General features: G+C 43.8%; 1 protein-coding gene across 50 annotated transcripts in view; it reads left to right on the forward strand.

Moving 5' to 3' along the window:
• The window catches only part of CELF2 (CUGBP Elav-like family member 2), a 524,207-nt gene that overhangs the window by 381,879 nt on the left and 123,535 nt on the right, over positions 1-18,793 (forward strand). For all 50 annotated transcript variants that reach the window (XM_083700428.1, XM_083700387.1, XM_083700388.1 and 47 more), the window contains one exon: positions 8,716-8,798. In XM_083700428.1, coding sequence (XP_083556554.1) covers positions 8,716-8,798 — 83 coding nt within the window. The remainder of the gene's footprint in view (positions 1-8,715; positions 8,799-18,793) is intronic.

Genomic DNA, 18,793 nt, shown 5'->3' on the forward strand with positions numbered 1-18,793 from the left:
TGCTGTTTTCACTAATATATGCATTTTAATGTACACTTTCTCCTAATATATTCACTTTTGTAAACATTGGTTGCATCACAAAATTCAGTTAAGTGCAAATTTCAAAGGATGGCTGTGTTTCAGTTCCCGTGTTGTTTAAGAAAGTGCAAATTTGATAAGTTTCACTGTAAATGAGAACTGAGTTGACTTTCTCCCCCATCTCTAGCCTTTAAGTGGCATGACACGAGAAAGCACATTTTTGCACAGTGTCTAGCTCAGGTGCAGTGAACCTGTGGCCCTCCAGAGGTTGCTGGACCCCAACTCTTGTCGCCCCTGGCCACTGACTATTCTGGCAGGGTCTGATGGGAGTCCCATGGCATCTGGAGGGTTGCAAGTTCCACAACCCTGAACCAATTCTTGGGCTGAGGTATCGTTTAGGATTGTTGTTTTTTGCTGGGGGTAGAGTTGCTGATGTTGGGTTTCTTGTATCTTTATTTTAGATTTTGTTGTGATTTGTGTGGAAATTATTCAGTTTGGTTTTGTATTTTTTAATGTTTAATTTATTGCTCATGACTACTTTTGTTATGCTGTAGTCATGTATTCCCCCCGCCCCCCAATGTTGTAAGGCAACCAGAGTATGGTTTGAACTGTGGAAAGGTGTCAGATAAAATTATGCACGTCTGATTCAGCATAATGCGGCTTCCAATGTTTCATATTTCTCTGGTGGCTATTTCCTTCAAAGCACTCAAGAGACCTCCAGCTACAATCTAATAATCTCCTAACTATTAGCTCCCAAGATCCACTCATTTCTAGGCCATTAACCAGGAACAAGATGGTGGACTGGAAGAGACATTGGCCTGATGCAATGGGTTCTGCTAATGTAACTGTCTTAACAATTTCCAAACTTGCATCTATACATATAAATCATCAATGCAAGTTTAATGCAAACCTGTGTCCCCTTCTTAATACTGTATCTTATCTTTTAGTCTGTCAGTAGCATCTACAAGGGCTTTGAAATCATAAGGTGTGGTTTCCCATCAGGCTTGAACATGGATCTCTGTTTTTAGGGCATGGGTTTTCAAACTTTCTACCCCTTAGGCTCACTTGAGATGGCTGAAAATTACTCTACCTAGTGGCAGGTAGAGGCATAGTTTGGCATAATTACAAGCAATTGCTGATATCATATTCTACTGATATCTAATCCTCCTTTGGGAATTGTTAATTTCTTTGCCCCAGAGTTGTCCTTGTGGCAAGGAGCTCCAGAGATCAGCCTTCCTTGAGTTAAAACATTTTTTGCCCTGGAGGTATTATGACTCAGCCTCCCCATGTTCAGCAGGATTGCTGATCTATAGGCTCTAAATGGAGAAAACCTTTTCTCTGCTATTTTCCCCTTCCCACCTCCATATGCCTGTCAAAGTACATTTACGGCCTAGGACCCTTGTACCCACGGGACCGCCTCTCCTGGTATGTCCCACGGAGGACCTTACGGTCTTCAAACAAAAACATCTTGGAGGTCCCGGGCCACAGGGAGGTTAGGCTGGCCTCAACCAGAGCCAGGGCTTTTTTGGCTGTGGCCCCGATCTGGTGGAACGCTCTGTCACACGAGACCAGGGCTCTGCGGGACTTGACATCTTTCCACAGGGCCTGCAAGACAGAGCTGTTCCACCAGGCCTTTGGCCAAGGCACAGTCTGACCCCCTCCTTTGGTAATCTTCACAGAACTCTAGCCCAATGGTTGCCATTAATTTGATTTTGAATTGATTTTAAAATGAATTGATTTTAGAATACTGTATTGCTTTTATTGTTGTTTGCCGCTCTGAGCCCGGTTTTGGCTTGGGAGGGTGGGATATAAATAAATTATTAGTATTAGTATTCTATAATTTTGTCTCCTGTTCTCCTTTCACATTCCACTTTTACCTTATTCCCCACTCCCAGAAAAAACTTCCACTCACTTCCTTCCTTCCTTCCTTCCTTCCTTCCTTCCTTCCTCCCTCCCTCCCTCCCTCCCTTCCTCTCTTTTTACATTCCTTTCTTCCTCCTGTAATAACTTTCTTGTCTTACTCACATCCTTTCTGTTCTCTGTTTAATTATAATGAAGATAATCAGCGCTTTTTTTTCCTTAAAAAATGTTTAGGGGTACTCCCATTTTCCTACTCATATTGAAATACTGCCCCTCAATGAGGCCAAATTAGATTCACAAAATGTTTAGGGGTATGCATTCCCCTGCGTTGTCCCCCCAGAAAAAAACCACTGATGATAATAAATACTAGCCTTTTGATTGCTCTCTAACTTCCCATTTCCCTCTTTCTGCCTGCCCACAAACCTCTCTGTCTTCCATCAACCTTTACTCAGCATGCAGGACCTTTCTGGTGTGGGCACTGGCCCAGTCCCAAAATTATGGCATGGTTAGGGGGCCAGGCTGGCCTATGAGGTTGTGGGTCCAGGCCCACCATTTGAGAAACACTGTCCTAGAATTCAAACACCATGCACAAGTCTCTGCTAATTGCGACCCAATTTATTTCATAAACCTGTTTCCCCAGGATGCCATTTCCCTGAGCATGCTCCTAAATTAAACGTCCCAAATATTATTCTTTGTGGATCCTGTGTAAAAGAAATAAATAAAAAGGCTGTTCTTTTTATACCTGGATTCCTTATTTAGCAATTGAAAGCGGAGGTCTTGGGGGAAGGCAGCGGAGGCCGCTGCTAGGTTCCCTGCTTTGCATCTCGGATTCAGCTCGCAGCCTGCAAGATGAGCTTGCGGTTTTCTGCTAGGTTGCATCGATCGCTCCCCTTGCAGCTGTCCCAAATGGCTTGTGCTTGGCAAACGTCTTCATGTGTCAACAGCTGTGTGGCATGAGATTTCCACCCCACCCCCATAAATGCTGACCCCGTTCCGTCATAAGGGTGGCATCTAAAATGGTGCAGGAGGTCGGAAAGGTGCATAATATCTGGACCCAAGCCCTGTTTTGACTTGAAAACTTGCTCAGATTCAGTCGCTTTGACAAGCTGCCAACACCCCTCACTTGAGATTCCAGGCTTGTGTGAAGCCAGCACCTGCTCTGCTTGCAAATGTGGATGCGAAGGGGAATTTCATTCACAGAAAGGAATGCAGGGAGGGAGGGAGCACACACACGCAGAACTTCACTCATTTACCCTTCCAGGGCCATCTATTCCTTGATCTGTCAGCCCCTTAGAATTCAAAGGCAGCCTTTAAAGGAATTTTCAATTCATAACATGATGACTCTGTTGCTGTCCTGAATGCAAATGCATTTTGAATTGAATTTGTCGACTGGGATTCTGGTTGGGGTGGTGTTTTTTCCAGGGGGGGGGAGGTTGCTAAAAGAATAGGGAGAGCTCAATCATCAGATAATCATTAGAACCTTTCTTCTTTTTCTTCTTTTTTGGAGGAGTTTATTAGGCTAGAAGCAAAAAGCAGCTTCTGTACACTTTTCCTTTGAAAGTTGTCAGTAGCCTTTGAAGATTCACAGCGATAAGATCTTGTTACTCCTATCCCGTGTTGTCAAGGTTTCAATGCCAGAAGCAGATTTTGGTGTGTGTGTGTGTGTGTGCGTGTGTGTTGTTCACAACTTAGGAGAGCCCCAAAGTCATTCAGGGGGGCTGAAAATGACAGGTGTTGAAAAATTGGACTGCAAATTTTGCAGCTGCTGATGCTTATAACTAGACCTTGTTCATATCATTCATCACTTGGTTATTGTCATGCACTGCCAGGGATCAAACTGGTAACGCGGGGCCCTGCGCATAGCTGCTGTGCTGTTTGCTGAGAGCTCATGGTCACAGCATGGAGTATTTCCCTAGACCAGAGAAGGGCACCTTCCTTTTTCTGTCAAGGGCCACATTCCATCAAGGGTAATCTTTGGCTGGACCATAAAGAAGTCTGATCACCGACGAATTGATGCTTCTGAATTAAGGTGCTGGAGGACACTCTCAGATGTCTTCTAAAAATCTGGTAGTTGTTCTTCTCTTTGACATCTGGTGGGAGGGCGTTCCACAGGGCAGGTGCCACTACCAAGAAGGCCCTCTGCCTGGCTCCCTGTAACTTGACTTCTCGCAGTGAGGAAACTGCCAGAAGGCCCTCGGCACTGGACCTCCGTGTCCTCAGCTTCATGGCAGAGTGGGGATTTGGACCCTAACCACTGCACCAAACTCAAAACTGCTTTACACGTGCATTTTCAACACCGTGTCAAGCCATGGCCGACTTGAGTGAACAGGTTGTCGGCAGGTCAGACATCTTTTTTTTTTTTTAAAGGAAGCCCAGATAAGCTTCTTTTAATAGTTTAATTAACTAAGGGTACCCATTATCCAAGAGCTCTCTCTCAAGTGTCTATGTGTGTGGGTGTTTGTGAAGTACAGCTTTTTAATCAGAGATCTAGAGGAATTGAATCTTCGTGTGTTCCAGTACAGGCTGACCTCATCTGCACCTCCTAGAATAAATGTGTAGCCTAGATTTTAGGAATCCACCTAGTTTTCTGCTGTCTGAATATTCTGACACAGCCCCAAACTCACAATGCATCGAAATATAGTTTAAACGGTGTGTTTTCAGAGAAAATACATTTTTTAATATAAAAACATGTATTCAAATAAATGGTTAAATCCTGCCTTCCATGTGAATTTTTATTTTTATTTTTTAGAAATGCAAACTATTATGGAATCAGGACAAAACAGACTTGCAAGTAAACACATCTGAAAGTGACATTTGCCTATCCCTATAAATAGATGAGCTATATTTAGCCATTCATATTTATAGTATAGATCATTTATGAATTTTCCACTCTCCGAGATACTGTTTTGTATAACCTTCCATCATAGTCGCGGTGGTTGATTTAGTTAGGAAATGGAACTGGGGCATCTGCTTGGGTATGTGGTATCGCTTGAGTTTATTTTATTTTATTTTTTACTTTTTAAACAATCTTTATTAAACATATTTCACAAAATTATACAATATACTATATTACAATTTGTAATCCCATACAGCAAAAAATTTTAAAATACAAGAAATTTTAAAAAGACCTAAAATAGGCTTCCGATTGTTCTCAAAAAAACTAAATTACACTGGTTATATTTTACATAGTATAATTTATTATATTATTTTCTTAAGTCTTTTGGGAGGGGGAGAAAAGAAAAAGAAAAAGGAAAATTGAATAGAAACATTAAATTTACATATATTATCTAAACATTGCAAGACTCATTCAAGATCTGCCAGGAGGTTTTTGCTGCCACATTAATTTTTCAGATATTCCTTGAATATAATCCATTCTTGGTTTACTTTTTGCGCTGAATACCCTCTTACCCTCCCTGTCATTTTTGCCATTTGCAGATATTCTAACAGTTTAACTTGCCATTCTGATTTTGTAGGTGTAAGTTCATTTTTTCCAATACGTTGCAATTAAAATTCTGGCTACGGATGCCGCATACATAACAAAATTGAGCTAATTTTAAAGGATGAGAAGTGAGGAGGAGGAACACAAGCTTGCCTCTGCAAACTTTGGCCTGTTGCATTCACACATTGTACTTTAGGGTGGACAGGTACTCTCAGAAATTTGCCTGTTAAATTGTGGGTGAACATATCAGATGACACAGCGATTCTTCAAACAGCTCTTGTTTATTCACAGGCCAGAACAGAACTGAACTGAAGGGTTCAGTCAGCCTGCTTATATAGAGCTCCACTAGAACACAACAGTAACCATTTTTGGTAACTACCCAATCACTGAACGTCACTTTCAATCCCTTATTTGCACATGTGGACCTGAGTGAAAACTATCTACAGTATCCCCCTGCTGGCCCAGGGGGAGAACTTCAGTACATGATATTACCCAGAATGAGGATGTGGCCCTTAGCTGAAAGGGGTTTCCTGAGCCCCATTATCATTGCTTTAAGCAAATGATAAACAAAGGTTTGCATGCACAGGGTGTGTGCTGTATGTATATATAAAGGGCTTTTTTTTAGCCAGAACTCTCTGAAACTGAGTTCCACCACCTCTCAGGTGAGCGCCATTGTCATTATAAGAGAACAAAGGAGGTGTTTGTGGTGAGTTCCAGCACCTCTTTTTCAAGAAAAATATGTATATATGTATGTATATACACACACATGTATGTAGGAAGCTGACACTCCCCAGGATCTGGTTAAATACAGTGGTACCTCGGGATGCGAACGGGATCCGTTCCGGAGCCCCGTTCGCATCCAGAAGCAAACATAACTAGCGACGGCACATCTGCGCATGTGCACGCCGCTTTTTACCGCTTCCACGCATGTGCGTGATATCATTTTGAGCGTCTGCGCATGCGCGAGCGGTGAAACCCAGACGTAACGTGCTCCATTACTTCCGGGTTGCCACAGAGTTCAACTCGAACGCGCTCAACATGAAGCATATTCAACCCGAGGTATGACTGTAGTTATCTGACCATTCAGAAACAAGATTTAGAGTCTGGTGCCAAGAGTCTTCTCACATGTACCCATCAGCATAAATTTGCCATTCGTGTAAAATGGGAAAGATTGATATCGGAGAGAGAAAGAGAAGGCTCTTAAGAGGCAGAGAGAGAGAGAGAGAGAGAGAGAGAGAGAGAGAGAGAGAGAGAGAGATAGCAAACCTCCATTCAGAAGGTACAATCTTTGACTGATTTAATGATCCTTTACTGATGCTGATAATGATTCTTAAAGGGCTGAAATAATTGCCAAATGGTCTCTCTTGTCAACTGTGAAAATTTAAGGGTGAGTCTGTTTGCATCCGTTGCTTAGAGGCCTTCCTCCTGACAGTTCCCCGACAACGTTCCCTGTTCAGCACAACTGCAATGCCAGCGCTCAGCACATTTCCAGGGCGCTATGATGCATTTCCATGTATTACAGTGGCAGAAACATGGCTGTTGCTGTTTGCATTAGGAGGACGCAGTCGGTAGCTGCTTTCTTTATTGTAGACCTTTCCTGGGTAAATTGCAGGAGGAAAACGGTTCCAGCATGGGAGGGGCAATGGCTGAGTTGGGGACCACAGGAAAGGTAGAATCATAAAATTGTAGCGTTGGAAGGGGACCTGAGGGTCATCTAGTCCAACCCACTGCAATGCAGGAATCTCAACTAGAGTGTACATGGCGGCTGGCCATTCAACCTGTACTTAAAAACCTCCAAAGAAGGAGAGTCTGTCACTTCTCATGGGAGTCTGTTCCAGAGTTGAACAGCTCTTACTGTTGGAAAGGTAGCTGTGAGATAAATTGGGACTAGGTAAAGGACTCCTGGACGGTTAAGTCCAGTCAAAGGTGACTATGGGGTTTTGGCACTCATCTCGCTTTCAGGCCAAGGGAGCCAGCGTTTGTCCACAGACAGCTTTCCAAGTCATGTGGCCGGCATGACTAAACTGCTTCTGGTGCAATGGAACATTGTCTGTGATGGAAACCAGAGCACATGGAAATGCCATTTATGTTCCTGCTGCAGCGGTACCTATTTATCTACTTGCAATGGTGCGCTTTCAGGAGTTCACCCCGTCGTGGGGATTCAAGCCGCCAACGCAAGAGGCTCAGTAGTTTAGACCACAACACCACCCATATACCCATAAAATGGGACTACACGTTACAAGGAAAACTGAGGGTTATCTGTGATGTGTTTCAAGCAAACATGGGGACATTTAACTCTTTCCCTGGCCATCAATTCTTCCCTGCAGATCCCACTGTCTATTAGGAACATAGAAAATTGCCTTAAACCAGGGGTCAGCAACCTTTTTCAGCCGTGGGCCAGTCCACTGTCCCTCAGACCATGTGGTGAGCTGGACTATATTTGGGGGGGGGGGGAATGAACGATATTCCTATGCCCCACAAATAACCCAGAGATGCATTTTAAATAAAAGGACACATGTAAAAACACGCTGATTCCTGGACCATCTGTGGGCCGGATTGAGAAGGCGATAGGGCCACATCCAGCCCACAGGCCTTAGGTTGCCTAAAAAGGTAAGGGTAAAGGGACCCCTGATCATTAGGTCCATTCACGGATGACTCTGGGGTTGTGGCGCTCATCTCGCTTTATTGGCCGAGGGAGGCGGCATACAGCTTCCGGGTCATGTGGCCAGCATGACTAAGCCGCTTCTGGCGAACCAGAGCAGCGCACGGAAACGCCGTTTACCTTCCTGCCAGAGTGGTACCTATTTATCTACTTGCACTTTGTGCTTTTGAACTGCTAGGTTGGCAGGAGCTGAGACCAAGCAACGGGAGCTCACAGTAAGAGGTGAGGATCTTCACTGGGGATAAATGTGGTGAACTTGTTTTCTGTGGCTCAGCCTGCCAGAGGAATCCATCAATGGCTTTTAGGGCAGGAAGAAACTGACCTTTGGCTGTTGAAAATTTTAAAACCAATCTGCACTTGAGGCATGTGGCAACAGCCCACAAAACAAGCATACCCCACTGTTTACATCACGATGGTGACCGAACTTTTGGTTAACATGATTTCTGAGCAGCAAGAGTTTGCTGAAGCTGTAGGTGTGCTTCGTGGGTAGCTTGTGTGAAGTGAGAAGGGGGTGGTTTTAAATATTTCTCTCCCTGACTTTTTAAACAATAAAGTGTTCCTGTGATTCACGCCACTCATGTTGGCTCTTTGGAAGTCATCTTTCCAAGCCTTCGTATATTCATTTCTCTCATTCATCTCTACACCCCCAGCCCTGAATCGCTCTCTCTGTTTTTCTATTGTAGCTGAGCAATCCATTCCCGGTAATATCTGAAAGCTTTCCAATTTCTCTCTGTAGGTTGTTGTTTCGTAACGTTTTATACAAGAAAAGCTGCGCTTGAAGCACAGAATGCACTGCACAATATTAAAACCTTACCTGGGGTGAGTACATTTACTTCCTTTCACTTTTGGAGCTGGAAGCAGGTTGGTGGGAGGGAAGTGAAATAAATAACTTTGCTTGCAGAAGGTGCTACTTAAAGGATCTGGGTAACCCCCAAATGCCTCGGACTTCCACAGGAGGGTAATAAGTTGGTGGCTAAATGTCTGCAAACTGTGCCCATTGGTCAGCCCAATCATGAGCTTGTTAATATGGTTGAAAACTGTTCATAATGTTGCATAGTAGCTGCCCTCCAGATTCGAACCTGCAGCGGATTTATTTATTTTTATCTAAACAACCCATTTGACTAGGCTGCCCCAGTCAATCTGGGCAGCTTCCAATATATATTAAAACACAACAAAACATCAAACATTAAAAACTTCCTGATACTGGGCTGCCTTCAGATGTCTTCTAAAAGTCAGATAGTTGTTTATTTCCTTGACATCTGATGGGAGGGCGTTCCACATGGTGGGTGCCACCACCGAGAAGGCCTTCTGCCTGGTTCCCTGTAAATTTGCTTCTCGCAATGAGGGAACTGCCAGAAGTCCCTCTGAGCTGGACCTCAAGTGAGGGGTGGAAACACATTTTACAAAGATGCGATACAATAGTTATAAATCAGTTAAAACTATGCATTCAAACTTACTTGATTTATTAATAAGGTCTTCCCTAGGTGCTGGGAACGTTGATGGGAAGACTGTGGCACTCCAGAAGTTTTTGGACTACAACTCCCATCAGCCCTGACCACTGTTTATGCTGTTTGTTGGGAGTCCAAGGACATCTGCAGAGCCACAGGTTCCCCACCCCAGCACTGACAGTGGATTCTCTGGATTTATTATGCGCACAATTCCATGTGCTTTAAATGCGCATTGAACGTGCTATTTACTTAGGGCAGGACATGATGCCCCGCAGCAAACAAGCTGGCACCGCTCATTGGGTAGAGCATGAGACACTGAATCTCAGGGTTGCGGGCTTGAGCCCCACGTTGGGCAAAAGCTTCCTGCATTGCAGGGGGTTGGACTAGATGACCCTCAGGCTCCCTTCCAACCCTACAATTCTATGCTTCGACAAAATAAATACTGCAGGCGGTAAACACCAGCGAACCATGGCTTAGTGGTAGAGCACAAGTCTTGCATGCCGAATGTCCTCGAAGTTCAATGCCTGGTGATGGGAAATGCCTTGTGCCAGAGACCCTGGAGAGCTGTTGCAGTCAGAGTATGCAGAACTGGATGGTCTGGCATAAGGCAGTTTTCTATGTGTGTTATGCGGGGTTGTGGAGACTTAGGGTGCTATCAGACAGGGACTTAATTTGCAAATGTATCATTGAGATATCACATGTGAGTTGCTGGCATTTTTTGTTTTTACTTATTGGATTTCCCCCAGAAAGTATAAATCCAGATTAAATTGGGAGCAAGAGATACTGGCTGGCATTTCGATTCCAATTACTTGCACGCATAAACAGCACCAATCCCACAAAGAACAACAAAAACACATCCGTCTGGAATCACCCTCCGACAGTGAAATCAATGATAGGATCATAAATAGCGCTGTTAAACACATGTCCCTTTCCCTTTTATCTCTGGAATTCTGGAGCAGAGAGAAAGAGTCAGCTTCTTAGGACTGAGCACCAAGAGCACTGCCTGCTGTCAAATGTGGCTTACGCATCCCAAATTGGACTTGTTCACTTTGCTCTACCAGAGTGTGCAGAATGAATCCTATCGATTTCCCTCCCCTGCCTGCCCTCCCCCAAGACCCACAATTTAGATCAGTCCCTCCGTGCCCGTTTCCATTGTAAAACAAGGGTGCTGTCAATACTGGCCAGCATCCCCATTCTGTGTACAAATTGAAGTGGTTCCTTTCTCTCTCCCAGCGTCACCAGAAAGCCAGATCAATCTTCTGTGGCTCGCATTTCTCGACAGCTGCAGATGAGCCATGAGTGGTTTTGACATCTGGTCCCCACAGCAATTTGAAGGTTTTGAGTTTAGGTTTTGTTTGTTTTGCTGCGTGTGTGACTCCTTAGTATATACCCTCCAACATTTCTTCGATGAAAATAGGGTTGTCCTATCCAACAACAACAACTGAATTATTTATACCCTGCCCACCTGACTAGGTCGCTCCAGCCACTCTGGGCGACTTCCAACATACCGTAATTTTTGCTCTATAAGACTCACTTTTTCCCTCCTGAAAAGTAAGGGGAAATGTGTGTGCATCTTATGGAGTGAACGCAGGCTACGCAGCTATCCCAGAAGCCAGAACAGCAAGAGGGATTGTTGCTTTCAATGCGCAGAGATCCCTCTTGCTGTTCTGGCTTCTGAGATTCAGATTTTTTTTTTCTTGTTTTCCTCCTCCAAAAACTAGGTGCTTCTTGTGTGGTCTGATGCGTCTTATAGAGCAAAAAATATGGTATATAAAAAAGGTAATAAAACAAACATTAAACAAACTTCCCTATATAGGGCTGCCTTCAGACGTCTTCTAAAGGTTGTATAGTTACTGATCTCCTTGGCTTGGGGAGTCACATAACTCCATACCCTCTGATGAAAATAGGGGCATCCCGGGCTTGCTGATCAGAAGGTTGGAGGTTCGAATCCCTGCGACGGGGTGAGCTCCCGTTGCTCGGTCCCTGCTCCTGCCAACCTAGCAGTTCGAAAGCACGTCAGAGTGCAAGTAGATAAATAGGTACCGCTCCAGCAGGAAGGTAAATGGCGTTTCCATGCACTGCTCTGGTTCGCCAGAAGCAGCTTAGTCATGCTGGCCACATGACCTGGAAGCTGTCTGTGGACAGTAAAGCGTGATGAGTGCCGCAACCCCAGAGTCATTCACGGCTGGACTTAACGGTCAGGGGTCCCTTTACCTTTACCATACCTTCCAACATTTTTAAAAATGAAAATAGGGATGTTCTAATGAAAAGTGGGACGTTCTGGGATCAAATAAGAAACCAGGACGGTTTCTGTTAATCTGGGACTGCCCCTGGAAAATAATACTGTTAGTGGAATATGCTGAACTTGTGTGTTCGTGGGAAAAAACCTCCCAGTTCAGGGCTGACTGTGAGTTAAAATCCAGTAAGGCCTTGCTGGCCCAATTAGTTTTGTCGTATTATTCTCTCTGCCGCATTCTCCCTTTCAAAGGACGTGGGCATCTGCAGCTTTGATTTTGTGTGCGCCTCTAGCAGAAAAACTGCCTGCCCCGCTCCTCAACACAAACGCATTGGCACCTTGTTTGTTCCTTTTGAGTTTCAGTGCTTTTTTTTTTTGTGGACATGAAGACAACATTGCTAGGCATGCATGATTAATGCCACCTCTTGGAAAGAAAATATTGCTTGGGTGCCTAGCTGTTTGATTACAAGCCTTGGAATTAGTCAACATTTCCATAATTCTAAACCAATATACACCTGTTTCCCCACTGTGATGTGAAGGCACAACTTAATTTAACAGAAACCCTGCTGTGCTAAATCTCTCATTAAACACTGAGCCAGTTCTGTAATTTAAAGTTGCAGCACCACTATTTTAAGGAAATTGTCTTTTCGGGTGTGCATGTGCGCCTTGTGAAATTAATAAGAAGTTAATGGTGCGTTTTGCTGTACTTCCCTTTCAAAACTTCTAGAAAGGGCCTACAAAGGCTCTGTATCACATGCGGCTAAGGCAACGGATTGGATGCAGATGGCCCTCCAGACTGGGATGCAAGCAGTTTCCGTGGGTGGCTAAACAAAAACAGCCCACCTTGGATCAACCATATTGGTCTTAAAAGAACTACACTGGCTCCCAGTACATTTCCAAGCATAATTCAAAATGTTGGTGTTGACCTTTAAAGCCCTCAATGGCCTCGGCCCAGTACACCTGAAGGAGCGTCTCCACCCCCATCGTTCTACCTGGACACTGAGATCCAGCGCCGAGGGCCTTCTGGCGGTTCCCTCGCTGCGAGAAGCCAAGTTACAGGGAACCAGGCAGAGGGCCTTCTCGGTAGTGGCACCTGCCCTGTGGAACGCCCTCCCACCAGATGTCAAGGAAATAAACATCTATCTGCTTTTTAGAAGACATCTGAAGGCAGCCCTGTTTAGGGAAGCTTTTAATGTTTAATAGGTTATTGTATTTTAGTGTTTTATTGGAAGCCACCCAGAGTGGCTGGGGAAACCAGCCAGATGGGCGGGGTATAAATAATAAATTATTATTATTATTATTATTATTATTATTATTATTATTATTATTATTATTATTATTTCAGTATGCAGTTGGAATGATTGGTCCTAGATCAGGGGTCAGTAACCCAAGGCCCATGGCCCAAAGCGGCCCACGAGGGTGGTTTAACCAGCCCCCAAGCCGCCCCTAACCGGGTCACGCCCCTAACCAAGTCCCCGCATGCTGTGCTAAAGCGGCACCGGAAATCGTATCTGCGCAGACACCGGAAATTGCATCTATAGATGCAGGAAATCGGGGGGGGGGGCGCGATCTGGCCCACAGAGGGATCTCCCCCGGAGTGAACCGGCCCGGGTGAGGTAAACCTTGCCAACCCCTGTCCTAGATCAGGGGTCAGGATGATAGATGTTGCTAACAGACAACTGGGACGCCGTACCGGTGTGCCCCCTTGTTCTGAAGAGGTGAGTGCTCTGACCCCAAGCCTCACTCTCCCGTCCTGACACCTGATGGGCAATGGGCAATGAACAACTCAGTGGCCACATGGGAACCTGTGAATCGGGTCTTCTAAAGAGTATGAAATTAGGAGGCTGGTTAATTTAGAAATATTTGTTTGCTTATTTCTATCTCCCCCCCCCCCCCCACACACACATCTCACTCTATTTTTTGCTCTCTTTTATAGCCTAGGCAGCAATCAGATGAAATCAAATTGTTGTTGTTGTTGTTGTTATAGTTTTATTTTTGTTAAAATCTGGTATTTTATTTTACTGGACCAACTTACGTCAATGGAGCATTGAACCTTCAAGCACTGCAGAGTTTTGGGGCGAAAGTGAATATTATTGCTGGCATTATTATCATTATACTTATTTTCATTTACGAATCACTTCCCATGACACATCCCAAAGCGATTTATAATAATCTAAGAAATTGTGAAACTGAGAGGGTACAGTTGGATTAGTGCTTGGAGAGGGGGCCACTGGGTCTGAGCTTTTTAAAGCAAGTGCAAAAAATAAGATTATTATTATTCAGTACTTATTCATATAATAAGCAATAAATATATTATTTGATTGATTGATTGATTGATTGATTGATTGATTGATTTGTAATAAGAACAAATCATCCTTATCCATCAAGGTTAAGAAATAGTCATGGTGAATTTGGTTCTTTGCATATATATTTTCATTAAATAAATTGATGTACGCTGCTTGGAGATTTTGAATATTTAGTGGCATTTCAATACCTGGAATAAATATAAATAAATCAACACAAGAAAGCTCAGGCTCAGTGGTCACTTTTCCAAGCACTGATCCAATCCCTTGTCCTTCACCAGCCCTTTTGAGATTCAACATTTTCAGCCAATTCTCTGGGCTCCCAAAAAAACTGCAATGCTTGGAAGTTCAAAGTTCCATTTACGTAAATTGGTCCAGTAAAATAAGATATATTGGATACTGCCTTGGATACAATATGCAAGATAATATCTTGGATAATACGGCACCTTTTTTATTTCCTATCAGATTGACTGGCTTTCAAAAGCTCCGTTGGGATTCATTGGGGCGGTTAATGTTAAGTAAATGTAACATGATAATGGCTGTTAGTGCCCTAGCTTTATGGGCTTATAGTGCCAATAACCACGTTTAATCCTCAGTTAAATTCCACATTCCTTTAGCACTGAGTCGTCCTCTGGCAGACTAACCCCAGTGATTCCTTGCTCTGATTTGGGGTCCTCTATCTACTCTCATCTGAGGATGCCTGATGGTTCTTCTAGAGCCATTTTCATTAGAGGATTCCTTGTGTGTGTCCGCTTAATTAAGGGTGTAATAACTGAGAAATATAGTGTTCAGAACGCTCTTAAAACTTTAACGGCAAAAAAGGAGCAGGCAGAAACTTAATGTCTTGTAAAATATTAATAGTTGCTTTCTGCCAGATGTCATCTATGAGCACGGTGGTTGTATTTTAATCTCCTTCCTGTAAACCTGTAAACCCCCCCCCCCCAACACACATAGAGAAGCACCAATTTTGTTAACAAAAGAAAATACTGGTGGTTTGTTTTCTTTTCTTTTCTTTCTTTTAAATGGATTTTACAATAACTTAGGATAGCAATTGATTTCAGGGAAGCATCTGTTCAGAATAGTCTGTGGATGCATGAACACAATCCATTTAATGCAAAATAGATTCCCCGGAGAATTTTGGGGTGCTGTAGTTTATTCCTCCCAGAGCTACAGTTCCCAGCGCAAACTAGATTTCCCAGGATTCTTTGAGAGAAAGTTATGGGCTGTAAATGGATGGCGTGTAAATGGGAAACATGGGGAGAGCAAAATTATTCAACGTCCATTGGAAACCTTATATATGTTATACACACAGCAGTGCAGATACTAGACTCTGGTTAGCAAGATGAAGGAACAGGGATGGACACCCACAAATGGAAAACATTCACCCCAAAATGGCAAAGGTATTTTCACACTGCACAGCCAACTCAAGCCTCATGGCAGTAGGGCCCAATGCAACACCTGCTTTTTGACATCTGTGGAATTGGAAAATAGGAGAGTTGTACAAAATTAGCAACATACACATAACACAGATCTTTGATCCATCATATCAAAATTACACATACGACTTCAATTTCATGTACCAGTTATTTTACTCTTTTTAGCAAGGTCCTGTGAGTAGATACATAGAAATTCAGCTTTTCTATGTATCAATGATAGCTGAGGAGGAAGGCAGTCAATGGCTGGATAAAGACTCTAGCAATGGGGGAAGAGGAACAAACAATGGACATTATCTCCTTTGGGGAAATTGCAAGACTTGATGAAGGCCAAATAATATCCCCTTGCTATTGCAGGAGGGCTACCCTTCATAGTAGAATTGATATTTATGGATTTGTTCTCTCATACTTACATTTCGCCCTTCCTCCCAATGGGTGTATAAGGTACAGCACAGCCATGTTTTTTTAAAGTAATGTTGACATCATCATAACAATATACAAAGCACCGGTGTCGCCAGACAGGCTGGTTACATTCCAAAGGCCTGAGTAAACAAAAAGGTTCTTTTAAGGTCATTGTGAGGGACAACCACATGCTGTTTGGGAAGGAGTTCCATAACTGGGGAGCCGCCACCAAGAATGCCCTGTCGTCAGAAGCTAAGGCCAGAATAACAAGCAGGTCACTCCCATCAGATCTTAATAGTTGGATAGGGCAGTACCAGAGAAAGCACTCTCAGGTCCTTGGGTCCCAAGCTGTTTAGGATGTCAGTGTATCTACCACATTCACATGAAGTAGTGAATAATAACTGCATTGCTATGAGTCTCTTGCGCCGGGTTCTTTTGGTGCTAAACAGGTTCCCAGCTCCAGGCTGGTTGCAACCATGTTCAGTGCTTTACTTCAAATTCTATTTCTGAACAGACTTTGCCTGTACCTTATTCCCTATACTCCTTCAGTTATCTTCTCTTTGCAGCTTCTGTGTCTTCTTGGTCATTGCATCCTCCTTGCTCATGCTAGCATTGTGTTATGATTGTCTGCCCTATAAAAACACATCCTAGTATATCATTTTTACAGCCCTCCTGTAATGGGGCATTGGTGAATATGGCCCCCAGAATACTGTGCTTGGTACAAGGAAGTTTTTTTGTGTGTGAGTTTTTAACCCTCCTGGAGGGAGAATTCAGCAAAAATAGTTGTGCTTGGAGCGGCTGATTCATGAAGAGATATTAAAGGAATTCATCACCTTTGCGGGTTGTCCAGATGTTGACTGAGGGAACCGGCTGACAAAACGTTAAAGAAGGAAAAGAGAGCCAAATTCTAAAGCCTTGATCTTTCTTTCCTTGCATCAAAGGGGAAATTAAGGCAGATTTACATGATCCCCGGGATACCATTGGTGGCTGACTTTTGATGATAGAGTGAACTGCTGGTGACACGCAACTGATTGCTTATTTCAGCAGACTCCCAGATCGCTGGTTAGGATGTGAGGGCAACACAGTTATCCCATTTGCCCCAGGGTTAGAGACAAGCACACAGCCTTGCCTCTGTGACTGAGAGGGCCAGCGCTGTGTGACATGATGTCAGCATACCACATGACATGCTGATGTCATGCACTCACGGCATGCGCCATGCTTGTGCCATGCAGAGCAGGGCCAGAGAGGGGTGTGGCATGGGCAGAACCCCCAGGACCCATTAGGGAAGCCAGAAGGGACAGATTTGGCTCCTGGGCTTCATGTTCCCAATCTGTGTTCTGCAAAGATCCAGACACCTTAAAGTAACTCATCTTATTTTATCATCCCAACCTATGCTGCTGTCAAGGCAAGTCTTTGGGACAAATGTCCATGGGCCAGGAGGGCGTTTTGAAATTTGCAACTTTCAAATCCCCCAAATGAGAGGGTGCTAAACAGTTATAACTTGACTTGGGAATTCAAAAGATTAAATATAATTTAGTTTTGCTTGGTAGGTAAAATGTGTGTAAATAACAGAAATAATTTAAAAAATGACTGCCAAGTACTTGCAGTAATATTACTTACTGATATTTGTTTGTTTAGCTAGCATTACTTGAGATTTTTCAGAAGGTAAAATTGAAATTCTTTGGTTTTCTGAAAGCTTCTTCATCAAACGTAGCTTTACCAAGCTAAACGTTGTCCAGTCCCAAAAATAATAGCAGAGTCAAACAGCAGAGCTGACTTCCTCACTCCCCAGAACATAGTAGGTTAGCTGAGAGCTTGTGCCTGGCCCAAGGTCACCCAGGAGATGCCATTTCACAAATTTCCTTCCAAAACCATTCAGCCCAAAACGCACAGTGTGAATGTGACAAAAACCACACCTATTTTACGGCGATGTTTGTTCTCCAAATACCATAAATGACATCTCTCAAAGGTTACTCTGAAACTGGACCTGAAATTATGCTCACTGGCCTACTGAATGAAAGGATGAGTTCCCTGGGGACAGACAGCTGTCACTTCTCCATATGCTCACTGCAAACCAAAATGATCTCGGCAAGGGGCAATCTGAAAGCCAAGGACGTAGCCAGCATTGAAAAGATGGGTTGTGACATTAAAGGGCTTAGCACTTCTGCATAACACATGGAGTTATGGGGCCTCAATCCCAATGGCCAAGTGTGGGCCTCTAGGATTCTCTATCTTGCCCTTTGACCTCTCCATGGGCTGCACCCATCCCTGGCCCTGATTTGCACCCAAAGCATTTTGCCTCACTGGAATGTGTCCTTGAACCCTGACCATGCCTTCTGCTTGCCTGGCGTGGCTCTGAACATCACAGCTGCAAACTGATTTAATAACAATAACAATAACAATAATAAATTTGATTTTATTTTTTTTACTTGCCCTTCATCCCCACGGTCTCAGGACGGGTCACAGCAATTTAAAAACACAACATTAAAAACAGTTTCAAGCAAATATAATCTTGAGGTTCAAAAAAAAAACCATCTCATGTGACGAGGGCCAGGCCAAGTCCAACACGCTGCCCACAACATCACCCTGAGCTGTTTCGTGGAGGCCCTTAATCAGACTGCAAGAGCTTATTAACATCTATTTAAAATTTTTAGAAGACAGTGTGTTACAGTCTGATTGTTCCCGGTTATTGCAGATTATCCAGGCGTGTGGCTGAGATTGCTTCGCCATAAACTGAAAGCCCGCAGCTTACCTAGAAACAAGCTAATATCCGTGACTCATTTTGTGGTCAACCAGGGGGACGTGGGTGCAAAGTGGAAACCCTCAGGTGGTCTGCGTGGCCTCTGATGTTGACGGGATATGCCCTGGGTGTTAGGAGAAGGCAGTACCTTGGGGAGGGACATGTCTTGCCCTTCTAGGGTAGCTCATCCACCTGGGAAATGATACAGTGTCAACCCATCTGATCTGGCTCCTGTGCAGTCAAAGACAAGGC

This window comes from Podarcis gaigeae (genome assembly GCF_964106915.1).
Source record: "Podarcis gaigeae genome assembly, chromosome: 10".
In the NCBI taxonomy this organism is placed as follows: domain Eukaryota; kingdom Metazoa; phylum Chordata; class Lepidosauria; order Squamata; family Lacertidae; genus Podarcis; species Podarcis gaigeae.